Genomic DNA, 13,962 nt, shown 5'->3' with positions numbered 1-13,962 from the left:
CAATTTCTTGTTTTGTACTTAAACCATTTTCATTTATTATTTTATCATCTTTATTATTTATTATTTATTATAAATATTAGATAGTTAATCTTGGACGCTGATTTATGTAAGTAAGAATATGTACTTAATATGTACTTTATATTCTAAAATAAGGATTTTATCTTTAATTTTACAACTTTTAATATAATTTTATACATGATAGAAGCTCGTAATTTGTTTTAAGAATTTTTATATTGAAATGGGAAGTAAAATCGTTTTAAGATGTGAAAGTACTGATCCTGGTAACATGATAAGAATATTTTTGTTGTACTAAAAAAATATAAATTTAATTAAAATAAAATAAATTAATTTAATTTGAAAATTTGACAAAATAAAATAAAATTAAAATTAAATTAAATAATATATATACATATATTATAAATAATAAAATAAAATGCACATATTATGAATAATAAACGAAGAAACAAAAATACAAAAATATGTATTCTAAAAGTTTTATATGGTTGAAATAAGAAATCTTTTAGAATTTTAAATAAATTTTATGTTCTAACGTCGTGCCATATTCTGGAAGTATTAAATTCTTATATTATTGAGTCATTATTTTTTCCTCCAGAATATGGAATCGATCGTGAAGTCCTATTGTGCTATCATAAATCTGGCATCATATAATGCCATCAATTGCCGTGTATAGCATGTAACTTACAAGGACCGATAACATGTAGATGGGACAAAAACGCTTAGAGAAAGCACGAGGGGAGGTATAGAGCAAGTGGTATCATCAAATTTGCATAGCAGCCGACTTGAGAATCGCTGTTGGGCGGTTGTACTGAATTTTAACAACGGGCTCGCTCGCGATTCTTTCGCTTGCGAGACTCTATTCTCGCGAACGTGCGGATCTTCCGTGGAGTGGAGAGGAAAACCGGAGCGATACACGTATTTCCTAGACGCGTTTACGCATCTGGTCACGAACAGTCCGTTCACGATTCTCGCGCTCGAAAACTCGTGTGTGAACGAACGTCCGGTGCAATAAAGAGATAAATAGAGAGAGAGAGAGACCTTTCTGCTGACAGGTTTCATCGATATGGATGATACGATATAGTCGCGTTGATGCGTTTTGCTTGAAAAGGAAATAGGCTATTCCAAAGGTAGAATGTTCTATATCTTTTTTATTTTTTGGATAAATAGGTTTTGCGAAAAGAGCAGTTGCAAGACCGTTTTCTTCCTTGAACATATTCGTTGACATGAACATTGTAACAAGTTATGTTTTCAATTGCAATTCTGTCTTTCAATATCGAGATCGATATTAATTGTTTAATGAAATATAGGAGATAATAGAATAACAGATAATTGAATGGGAAGAAGCGAGGAATAGAATAATTAATCAAATAATAAATTTATTTAAATTTATTCTGGCTCTTTTTCACATAAGAATAACTATGTTAGAATAACTTGATCGATTTTAAGTGGAATTTTATGCTTTTATTACACAAATATTTTATTCAAATATAAATTAAAATTGCCTCGTATTACTGCTCGCATAAGCAGTCTCACATAGAAAAATCCGAAGAATCCAAGATAATGCGAACATGAACGCGTATTCTCTACTATGTTGCAGCGCCAGCTCTAACTATCAGCGACGATTCCGGGCGTATAGTTTCGAAGGAGAGGCATCTGAAGGCAGGCAGCATTCTCAGGCTCAGGTGCGAGGCGAGAGACGTGCTCGAGTCGCTCAACGAGTCTGTCGTTTGGACCCGGGGAGACGAAACGCTCACTGAGGATGTTAGGTGAGTGCTCGGAGCGAACTATTGTCGCGTATTGCGACCGTCTGTTTCCGATTTGGACGCGATCGGCTCGATAAGTCGTCTCACCGTTTCTCCAAGATCACCCGCTAGCACATTTACCATCGCTGTATCTCTCTGAACGTTCTATCTGCAAATCCTACACTCTCCACTTCACCCCCATTCCTTGTGCCACTGCTTGCATTATTCGTGCATAAACAGCACTTTACGCTTACCCTTTCACGTCCTATACCTATAGCGCCAAATGCAAGCAGATTGCGCAAGGATGTTATGAATTTTTTATATCTGCTGGTTGAAAAATTGTGCATAGTAGATACTAAAACTATGGAAGCGTACTAGAAACCACGGAAGGATTAAATTTAAGAATTTCTCAGAATTTAGTTTTTCATAGGCAATGCTTTAGATCTATTTGATCTAATTATCCTTAATTCTAATTGATCCAATGCACGAAATACGTTGTTAACGAGGAGTGAAAATTGATGACATTATTGTAAATTTCTTGATTTAAAGAGGCACGAAACTTCGCGTGAGTCTCGGAAAGGAACGGAAAGAAGCAACTTTACCAGAATGATTTTACAGCAGTTCTAGCGTAAAGCAGGTTTTTAATTAAATTATCGGATCCCGACAAAGCTGGAATACGTAAGTGCCTCGAGGTTTGCTTGAAATCTACATTCCCGAAAGGAGCGAAGGCTTCTCCTCCTCTTACAGTTTCTTCGATTTTCCGCTCTCCGCTTTCCGAACGATAGTACGAATACATAAAAATCTTATACATTTACATATGTATATATATAAAGATTTTACTGTACGTCCATTTTTCATCACAATTTTGATGCGTGAATCTAAAAATGTAAATGTAAGATGAATTACATCCATGAACATAGTCTTCTCTTTTAATGGAATTTTCTAATATTTATTATCGAAAAATTGTTATTCATATATTAAAATAAATAACCTTTACAACTTTTCTACTAAAAACGCAGAGTGTTAAAACGCATGCTTGAAATATAGGCGAATATTGCAATGCTTCCAACGCTCGATGCAAAACATAGTCGTATTTTATTTTACAGTTCCACAATTTTTCCTCCACGTAGAAACGAACATCCTTGCGTACTCTATAAACACTCCATATCGATAGCTCCTTGGTTTAAAATTTACGAAGAACAGTGTGGAGAGAAACGGTACAGGTTTATTATAATAGTACTCGATACCAAATTTTAAAAAAGATTTCTACTTTAGCTTTTTATATTATTTACATGAAATTTTCTCAGAAATTCGTTAACTTTCTCTTATTTATTTATACTTGTGTAAATAAATTTCAATTATTTTATTTTATATATATATATATAACAAAATATTCACAAATAATCAATTATTTTGTTATACATATATTGCTGTCATTATAAACTTTATGCAATAAACCTTGATTTAAATTCTTTATGATATTTTTATAACAAAACAATAGCTTGTAAAATAATACTTTTAAATTTTGCAAATTACTTATTTACATATGAATAAGTTTTATGCACTTTTCCAATATTCCAAAAAGTATGTCATCTATTAATACGAAATTCCAATAATGTACAAAGTTGCAATAAATGCAATGTTCAGTTTTAAACGAGCGTCTTAATTAAATCAGCAGGGAATACCTGGTCGAAATTCACACGTAGCGGACTACAATTCCTCGAACATCCTACGTGCACACTGAATGAAATCACTTCTACTCCTCTGTCTTTTTTGTCGATAGCGTGAATGTACAGAGTGTTGCGCATTCTTCTTTTCATTTGCAGATTTGTAGGTTCAGTTTTCGTATTATAGTCTAGTATTTATCGAAATTTAAATTTTAAATATCAAATATTTGTTGTGTGAAATCTTAATCTTCATTTTATAATATTAAACTTAAGTAAAAGCATATATACCACTTTAAGAAGAAAATTATTAATTATTAAATCAATATCGAAAAATCAATATTCAGTATAACTTTAATTTCATAACTGATTTTCGAAATTTGTCGAAAGACATCATGTGCAACAGAAGTTATATAAAAAAATAATATCTGCAGTAAAACATTTCAATTTTTAATAATAAGATCCCAATTAAACCTGTGCTATGAAATCGACTTATTCAAATTTGTGCTATGAAAATATCGATTCAGTCAAAGAATTCTTAACGAAACAATGGAAATATCCCGTACGTACACCCCAAAATCCACTCGTGTGTCAACGCGGTATGCGAGCCGGACAGAAACTCACGGCTCGATCTCGTTTCCAGCGAGAACAGGACGACAGAGATCTCAGCGGGCAAGGAGGTCCTCGTGATTGTCAGTACCCTCATTGTGGAGAGAGCTAGCCCGAGGCATGCCGGGAACTATAGCTGCATGGTGCCCGGCAAAGCCAAGACCATCGTCGCGGTCCATGTCCTCAATGGTGAGTACGTACCTCCCGTGTACCATCGTTATAGCTTTTACCGCTCACCCTTCCGGCGGAAGGGAAGGTTATCCGCTGACACGTTAGTCGTTACTTGTCAAAGTGGAACGAAGTTCTCTGCTATAGTCTCCTTTAGTGAGACTTCGAGTCAGTATGCGCGCTATGGATTAACAATTTTCGAACTTGGATCCGTCACGGTCGGATGTCATTCTCTTTTCATCTTAGACCCGTTTCTCCGAACCCTGCGCTCAACGATTTTCGTTCCGCTCCGCGATTGGAGCGCAAAATCGTCTGTGTGTGTGTACCCTGAGCTCAAAGGGATGACTAAAGGCGAAGTACGTCAAGCTTTGCCGGAAATCGAAGTCACTTTGGCTCTTAAGAGTGACTGACTGTGGAGAGGATTGAATGGGAAATGTACATAAATACTTTAGTAAATGTTGCGTAATGCATGCTAAAGATTTATACATGTGGAACAGAGTGTACAGAAAAATACGTTCTTTGCTCTTATCCTTTATTGACCATTTGAATGAATATTTTTAGCATAATCAAAATAACACGTAGACAAAGCACTACAGTTTATTATAATGATCAACATGAAATTTTTAACTTCTCATGCGTTTATTATGTATAATATCGTATCGTAGTTTTGATAAATTTTATTAGCTCTCGCAGCTTTCTTTTACAAACTAAATTATTTTAAATAATTTTTTAAATATTATTTTTAACAGAAACCATAGTAAACGAAACAGTCTTTTGTTTTATACATTCCCTCACAAGTAGTTGAGACTTCAAGCAAAAAACAAAATGAGCCATTCTCTTTCAAGCGCGTCCTGACGACCAAGTTTAATCGCGCAAGTATCCTTGTTGCTTCATACTTTTCGCGGCGATGCAACAAAGCGAGCAGAGTGAGCTCTTTTACGACAAACCCGGTGGTTACTTACCAAAGTTGAATGGAAGAGTTGCTCGTCGTAAGGGTCGACGGGAATACGGAACGAGATATAAATCGCCAGGGATTCGCACGGTGATCGCTCACGGTTGAGCCGCGCGAGCGTGTTTTTCGCTCGACGCTATTTCCGGATACAGCACGTAGCAACTGCGCGAGAAAAGCGCGCGACATTACAACCAACCCCCTTTCCCTCCGGGAACGGTAGAATGTTAATGTCGCTGTAGCTCTTCATTATATTCGCGCGACCTTATGCCGGCATTCCCGAAAATTTGCGAGGACGTTTAATTTATCCCGGCCGACCGCGTGATAGGGAAATATTGTGTGCGTTTTATCACGTGGTCCCGCCACCGAGGAACCACCGTTTCCACGATCTTTACTGCCGACAAATTTCAGCCGAGTGAACTTGAGCGTTCCGCCCCGCTTCCGGAAACAGGAACGAATTTTTTATTTATCGATATACTTCATACGGGTAACTTCTCTCTGATTTCTCAATTTTAATAAAAACCGAGTTTGATGGGAAAAACGCGCGTGGTGGAAAAATTTCTGTAATATTTCCTCGCAATCAATATTTTTGCATTTCGTGGTGTTTACCAGGTCTAACATTAAGAATTATTAGAAATAAAAAATAAGACGCGCATTTAGCGAAAATAATATGTATAGATATGTTGACATAATATTAGCTATAATAACATATTATATAAATAAAGGAAAAGTTGCATTTATCCGGAAAAATGTTCGATGAAAATCTCAAGAGACAGGAGAAACTATTCGCGTGTATCAATGGCGATATGTTATAAAACAAGCTGCTAATCGTATAAATCTGGCGTTGCAGCTCTGCGACGTGTAATGCGGCTGAGACGCAAAAGCAATGAAGAATTCTTCGCAGAGCGCGTACGTCTTTTCCGGCGAGCATCGGTAAGACGGGAAACTCCCCTTTATATCTCGTAATGCGCTTAGCAGATGTACCAAAAACTCGGCGTGAAACCCGGCGAGAACGAGAGGCCGTGTTCTCCCGCGACATTATCCATTCGACGACTCGAGCGCGGCTCGACGTCGCATTTATCGTCCGGATCGCGCGCTCGATTGCTCTTATTCCTGGTTGTCTAATCGCGTGTGAAAATGTGCGGGAAAGATGGACAGATAATCTTATACAACAATTCTATCATGGGGAACAAAACTCGATTTTTCTTCGATCTTCGCTTTGCGTATATCTATTGTTGCCACTTTTTATGTATTTTTTTATACATAGTATATATTCTGTATACGGTCTGTCTCTCTCTAATCGATTTCTAATATTTCTGTAGAGTACATAGTCTCTTTTTTTGTACATTTGTTACATACTGTTTTTTATATACTTTTCTATAATAAATATTGTACATATTCTTTTTTTCTACATTATTCTTTTTTTGTACATATTATTTTTTTGTTACTGTTTTTGTACTATCATATCTTTTTTATGTAGTATCTTTTTTTATGCTATCCCAGAGCGCTCTATAAATAAAGCTTTGTCTGTCTGCCTGTCTATCTGTATATTCTATATTCTCTCATATGGTCTTCGATATACCTATGACGAGATTCTATCTTCAATGATGAAATATCTAATCGAGTTATTGTCGAATATCTGTTTGAACATCTGCTTGAACACGTATAAAGCAATATTGACCTCCGAAGCTTTTAGTGTAGATGAAAATTAAAAATAGTATGTCACAAAGAAAGATCTACATTGCACCTATACTTTTTCTGCTTTGAGCAGAATGGAGCAGTTCCTAGAAGCGTTTAGTCAAAACGAAAGCAAGTTTTATGTAATCAGTGAAGATCTTGATCGTAGGTAATAGAAATGTACTTGTAGTAAAAGACTATTCCGTAAGGATAAATGTACACAATAGGTTTCTCATCGAATTTCAGTTTCGAAATAAAAGAGTGATAATCTCTAAAGCTTTCAGTAAGGATAGAAATCCAGTAATAGCATCTGGGAAATATGTCTTATATAAAAGAAGAATGTCTTCTTACAGCTCGTTTCTACGACAGAAAATAGAAGTGCGTTGATCCCTAAAGCTTTTTAGTTGTGATCGCCAAGAAAAATAAAAGCGGAGAAAACAAACAGCGGAACTTGCAAAATTGATTAAATGTAATATACGACGATAATATTTACAATAAAAGCGCACACTAATCTAAAAATTGTAACACGATTTTTGCAGTATTTTTGATGAAAAGACTAAAGCTTTTAATAGAAATGGAACTTAGGAATATTATTTTTGGAACGCGCCTTTGTGATACGAGAAAGCAGCATCACGTCGAGAGCAAGAAAAACAGGAGGGGAATAAACAACCTATGGATCTTACGTGCTTTTAGCCATATACAATACAAATATGTTTACGATGAAATATCGTTTTATAAATCATTCATAATTCAGTTCTTTCAGAAATAGGAATCCTGGATTTTTTAAATTCTCGACTCGTAATTGCCAGAAGAAGTACGATACGCGCAATACAAGTACATTTGCGACAAAACAGTATGCCGTAAAAAAGAAGAATTGTCTCTATCATCAGTAAAAGAAATCAAAGAACATTCGATATAAAATGGGAGAAATAAGAAGACGGGATGAAAGTACGAGAAAGTGAACCGAGAATACACGTCAGCGCGTGCATAAAACGACGCGCATCTCGCTAAAAAATCGTCACAGGATCAAAGTCATTGAGAGAAGAATAGGGTTCACATCCAGCTGTAGAAAACACAGGAAAAACAGTTTTGTATGTCTGGCTGACGGGATCGATGTTACTTTTACTAACATTAAGCGAGCACGATCCCGGAACAAGCCGTGTTCGTTCTGATGTAGGTAGACTGACAGCTATATACATGACAGCGCAAATCTTTGATACATCGACAATGCACAATGCGTATTGTGCTTCTTTCTCGATGGTCCATGACGAAAACTCGCGCGTTCGCCAATACGGCGGAAGAAAGGAAGGGTGGACCTCTCCTTCACAAGGAAGAAACGATGTTTTCTTGTCGGGATATCCGCGTTCCCGAGATGAACAGATGCCGATAGGGGAATGGGAGATAAGGAGAGATACGAAAGGAACGCCCGTTTCCATCTTCTCGCGGACATAATGCGCGCTGCTTTCAACAGCCCGTCTTCGGCTCGAAGCCACTTCTCCTCAAAAGTAAACCCGGCACAAGGAAATCTTAATCTCTCGTGCGCCCGTCATAATCTCAGGGACGCACTTTTGATCTTCGCCGGCCGTGTCATCGCCGCTTCATTCCCCGCGAGTGCACTCGTTGCTGTCGCAATAGTGCGGCGTCAATCTCGCGGATTACGTCCGTATTAATCTCCGGAAATGAATTTAATCAGCGACACTTTACGAAAGAAATTTGGGACAAAATTTTACCTCGGTGCTCCCATCATAATTACAAGTTCCTCGTGAAATGCGTATTTCTTTAACGTGATGTACGACGTCCAGACTGGAGATAGCGAGTTGATGAAACGCGAGCTCCCAGAGTAACGGGGAACTTTCTAAAGCGTGCAAAACTTATAGGAGATATCAGCTTCCCAGTTTTGATTCACGTCACCGATAAATTCAGCGGAAGACCCCTACATCTCGCGGAACATCGAATTTATGTTCCGGGTTACCGGCGTCGATTCGACCGCGGAAGGTGCGAACGTGTACCACGTCGCTATCAACCTGTCGCTATCACGTGGATTTTTTTTCTTCTTTTTTCTACGAAGCTCGGCTTTTTAACGAAACGGCGACCATCGCGGGAATGACGGAAGCACGAGGGTGTAAGATTAAATAACATCGTTGACTGTGCATAGGCGTAATCTTTATTCAACGTCGCGTCGCCGTCCGCTGTTAGCAGTATTGTGCGGACGACGGCTGCAAGGACGACGATGCCGACGACCGGAATGCACGTTTCATGGAAATGGAAATGCCAGCAGCCTAATGTGACGGCGGCATGGAAATGGGGTGAGCCGTGGGCTCACCGAGAGGTTGGATGAGTGTGAAGGGGTGGTTGCGCCAGAGAGGGTAGTGAATACACCTCTACGGGAAAGGAGCGCGCGTTATCGCGCGACCACTTTTTTCGTCCATTTGCGGGCTTTATTCCGGCCGGCGGTGACGACGGGCTCACGTCTGCTAAAGCGCGTCTAATGCTTCCTGACCTGAGGCTCACGTGCGCGGATAAGAACGGCGTTAACCTCGGACGAGCATAATAAGGCACTCGCGCGCAAGACGGACGACTTTGCGGCACGGGAGGGTAGCCGCGATAGCGTCGCGACGCGATTTCGCCGCTGTGACGTCGGCTTTCGCCGCGGGCTTTTCGCGCGGCACGATCTCAGCCCTTTCAGTACGGAGACTCCGCGTATTCAGAGAGAAATCTAAATTTTTCATGAGTATTTCTATACTTCTACAGTGTGTTTAGGGAACATTTTTTCGATTTGTTGGATTAGATTTGATCAAACAAAAATTTCATACAAATTCTATGGCCCTCCGTGTCCCGCTAAGAAAAATTGTGCTAAAATAGATATATAACATCTGTTATATATTGACGATAAAATAAATATAATGAGTTTTTCAGAGTTTTTGATGCATGGCTCTAACATCCATGCATTTTTCAATATATTGTTTTCTTTTAGTAAAAAGATTTTAACTTACTTTTTTCCTTTATGTGCATTCTTGTATCGAGTACTTTTATACAATTTTGAAGATTGTAGTTTTTATAATTGCTGTAACTTTCTTGCTTCAATAATTCATTAACAAAATAAAATTCAGTATTACTTAATGTTTCCTTTGTTAATATATCTGATTTTTCAGTGATAAATGCATAATTACCGTTCTCCAATTTTCAAAATTTCTTTCCTTTATAATGAAATTGTAATTGTATATTTAAAAAGAATGTTTGTATTATATTTATTTGCAAAAGTTTTGTATTTGGAAGTGGCCGTTTATAGTATCTTAATTATAAAGCTACTATTTATCTTAAAATTATTTACGAAAATTTATTTGTAAAAATAAAGTCTTGAAGCTGAATTTACTTCACTCGCGGCATATGTGCGATTCACATAGCCAAACTACGAGATAAACGGTATTGTGACGTATTAGGAACACAATGTCAGCTACAGAGATTCCGTATTCTGGTATTGATCGATTTGAGCCCGCCAGTTACGCTGTCATTAACGTATTCGAGCAATTTGACGCATAACTAAGATTAGTGAGTTAAATACTTCAATGTAATTGCACAAGCATACATCACGCTGCGAAAATGAGGCTACAAAATTGATTTAAGCGTGTAATAAGTCATGAGTACAGTCTTGACCTACTTAGAAATTTAATCCTATTACACATTCTCTTACAGTATCAAGATTAATATATTTAATATCGAGATAAATTAAACACAATATTTTATGTTTGAACATAAATGTATTAAAACTTTTTATACATTTCGAAATAATTTTGATATTGCTTGTAAATAATTTTGCAGATAACATAATGGTACGAATAACTGTTTATATAATACGGGAAACTGTTTTTTGAAAAATATGATAATGGCCAAGGACCATCATGGATGTGAAATTATTATATTCTATATGCTTCCAGGATCGTAACTCACTGTTTAAATATTTGCTATTGACCGGAAAATAATCTTTCGCGATATATTTATAACGTACAACAGGATTATGGAATTGCATAAAGTATACAATTTATATAATCGAAATTGTTATAATTAAAGTTGCGTTGTGATATTGTAAAAACTCTACTTTATTTTCCATAAAATGATTTTAATATATCCAGCCGGCTGAGTGGCAAAAGGAGAAATGCAGTTACCTCGTTAAACTTTTTAACTAAACGACGTTTTAATGGTTTTGTTTTGATCGACCATCAGAACGTAATTCAGTTTGTTGAATTGGGCAATACGAATCGAATAAATCATGTGTATCTATACGTATACATATACGTATATAATCTATTAAGTAAAACTAATACGTACGGATAAGATTGTTTTTCATCAACCTGATCTGTTTAATTTGCAATATGTGGCGATATTTTGAACCCATAACACAAAGTATTATTTTTAGATCGCAGATTCCGCTATTTGTTATCTTTATAGTAAAATTGTGCTTTTAGTAAACCGCCAATTTCGCTTGCTATTATTTTCTTTGAAGGAACAAAGGATGCAATAAACCGTAGGGCTATTGACTACAATGTTATGGAGTTTGAGTTCCCAACGAAAATAATGCAAAACATAAACGTTACATCCCGTAGCAAGCTCCGACAAAGGTCGTTTATAAATATTTTTCATGAATATTTTCAAAATGAGAAACGCGCGCGCGACTTCCTCTCAAGCAGATTCGTACTCGGGATATCCGCTATGTCACTTATGGAAATTCTGGAATTGATCGGTAGAAGCGAATCGATCGCTTCTTATCGCTAGACGTTTATCCAAATAAGCGCCCGTGAGAACACACATACACGCACAGAGTGCGGATCGATTGGAGATCTCCTCCCGATGAAATCTTATTTCACGAGCTGCTAAAGGCACACGACGTTCTCTCAGACCATTTCTGGAAACGTGGCTCCACGTGAGAAATCGTTTCGCGGTAAGATACAACCGTGCCCTGCGGCTTGGTGACGTAATCCGGTAATTTCTCTTTCGCGTCTGGTCTAGGCTGGGTGGCGGTGGTGGTGGTGGTGTGAGCTACGAGACGAGCACGAGGGCGAAGGTTAGGCGGGACCAATTAAAATGCCACCCAGCCCCGAATGCCTCCGCCGCTAATCAACTTAGAACCGCGCAATGTTTGGGTCATTAAGGTGCGCTCTCGGGGCCTGAATTTCCAAGCCGAATGTCCTTAAGCCAATTACACGGAGCCTCCGTTACATTCTACCGCGACTTTAATTCCGCGGCCGCGGTAAAACGCCACCTTGATTAATCGATTCTGATGTAATTTCATGGAAGGCATAGATTACGATCGCGCGGCGGCCACCTTCTTGTCGCACGTTCATTCGACCCGATCTTGAATTAATAATTTCAATGTATTATTAGACGTTACTGGAAATCAATCGGTACACGGTCATTGAGAACATTGAGAGGAAGGAATAAGTAATTAGATTGCTATCGCACATGAAAACTTAACAGTATTCTTAATTTTTAATTATTATCTTTTAATATATAAATGTAATTTGATAAATCATATTTAAAGTATTTGATTAAAAATGTATGTTAAGATATTTCTCATCTCTTCATATGGATATCAGAAACAGTAATATCGAATTACTGAGAAAGGAGAATAAAAAGGTTCGAGTGAAAAACGCGGATTTTTTTTCTCGGTTTGTCCAGACGAACGTGAAGGACGTTTAACGATTGATGTATTTCTTTGCCACTGCAAGAGAGGACCGCCGAAGACTAAGAATAACCCAATCTCGGGGTAAGGTGAAGTAATAGAGACGAAGGTCTTTCGGAACGTGGCTCTCGTGGCAATTCGGTCCTTCTGTCGGCAACTTCAGATTCCCACCACAGAAACGTATAGAGGTAGGAAGCGAGTAATACTAAATTCTAGTACGTGACTATGGTACCGTATAGGGTGGACCCGATATATTCGGAAAATATAGCCTAAATCGAAAACCCACTCCGCAGCCTACGACCTTCGATTCCGTCACAATGATCACCGCTTCCTTTATTGGTCTCCATAAAATGCCCTAAAATTAGCACCAGTACTTCTCTTCAATATGATTGTTTTATCACTCTTGAATCACATCTTGCTTGACAAGCACGCATAAGCATTAATATCTTTTTAATTAATACGATTAATGGCATGAAATGCCACGAACGCGCATTCACACATGAACTTGAAGAGCCGCAAGTCTAACAAGGAGGAGAATACTATTGAATATGTTATGACATAGACATCTGTTATTTGTCACTTTATTATATGAAAATTGACTTCTCAATAATAAACAATGACGAGAATAAATAGCGAATCAATATATTGTAGTGTCAGATATTTTTAGATTTATAATAATAGCGAGTGGAAGTGCGAGGAACACAACCGTGGGATATATGTCGAAGCATAAATCATAGAGCCTCCCCACTGATCTCGGACCTTTTCTACGACCTCATCATCAATTTCTTTCCGTTATCTCCGCCGAGTACACGACCAGAAGTTGACATTAAGCACTTCATGTGTCATCGCGATGGCAATGTCTCGCCTCGTAAATTATGCATCAAAATAAATTGCGCGAGCTTGTCGCAACAAGATTTTTTATCTACTATCTGACAATGAGAGAAAAGAAAAGACGAGAGCCACAGTTTTTCAGTTGCAAACTGCTATATTGGTTAACGGCAGAATTGTCAACGAAGTTAAGTAAGTCTTGAAATGTTGCGTACATGTTTTGACTATCGTATGTCGGATAAAGTGTCTGTTAACTTTTTGCACTCATGCCTTTCGATCCTAAATCAAAAGATTAAATCTAAGGTCCCGGCTTGTGGCCAGTCGAGGGACAAGCATCTAGAATTGGAATTCCTGAACGCTGAACTAGCGAGATAGGAAGTGGCCAATAGGAAGTTCTGCCGCTTCGGCACCGGGGGTTGGTGGACGCCCCGCCGCATACAGGAAATGTATCCAACAGGCATGAATCGAAGTAGCAATGGGGAATGGTGCCGAGCAATGAGGAATAGAACCAGGCGGACGGATTGTCGCTGTCCTCTGAATTGTTACAATGTGTATCCCGGATTATTGCACTAAGCAAAGGTTGTTCTGTCCACACAGTGCATCTCATTGTAATACCTTGACAGTTTGGAT

At 37.9% G+C, this 13,962-nt stretch overlaps 1 protein-coding gene across 3 annotated transcripts in view; it reads left to right on the top strand.

Annotated features, from left to right (window-relative positions):
• Positions 1 to 13,962, top strand: part of LOC105275393 — a 232,522-nt gene that overhangs the window by 202,056 nt on the left and 16,504 nt on the right. For all 3 annotated transcript variants that reach the window (XM_026967788.1, XM_026967789.1, XM_026967790.1), the window contains 2 exons: positions 1,616 to 1,784; positions 4,068 to 4,222. In XM_026967788.1, coding sequence (XP_026823589.1) covers positions 1,616 to 1,784; positions 4,068 to 4,222 — 324 coding nt within the window. The remainder of the gene's footprint in view (positions 1 to 1,615; positions 1,785 to 4,067; positions 4,223 to 13,962) is intronic.

Source organism: Ooceraea biroi, chromosome 2 (assembly GCF_003672135.1).
Source record: "Ooceraea biroi isolate clonal line C1 chromosome 2, Obir_v5.4, whole genome shotgun sequence".
In the NCBI taxonomy this organism is placed as follows: Eukaryota; Metazoa; Arthropoda; class Insecta; order Hymenoptera; family Formicidae; genus Ooceraea; species Ooceraea biroi.
The sequence above is the reverse complement of the archived record's forward strand: the minus strand, read 5'-3'. Positions and strand labels throughout refer to the sequence as shown.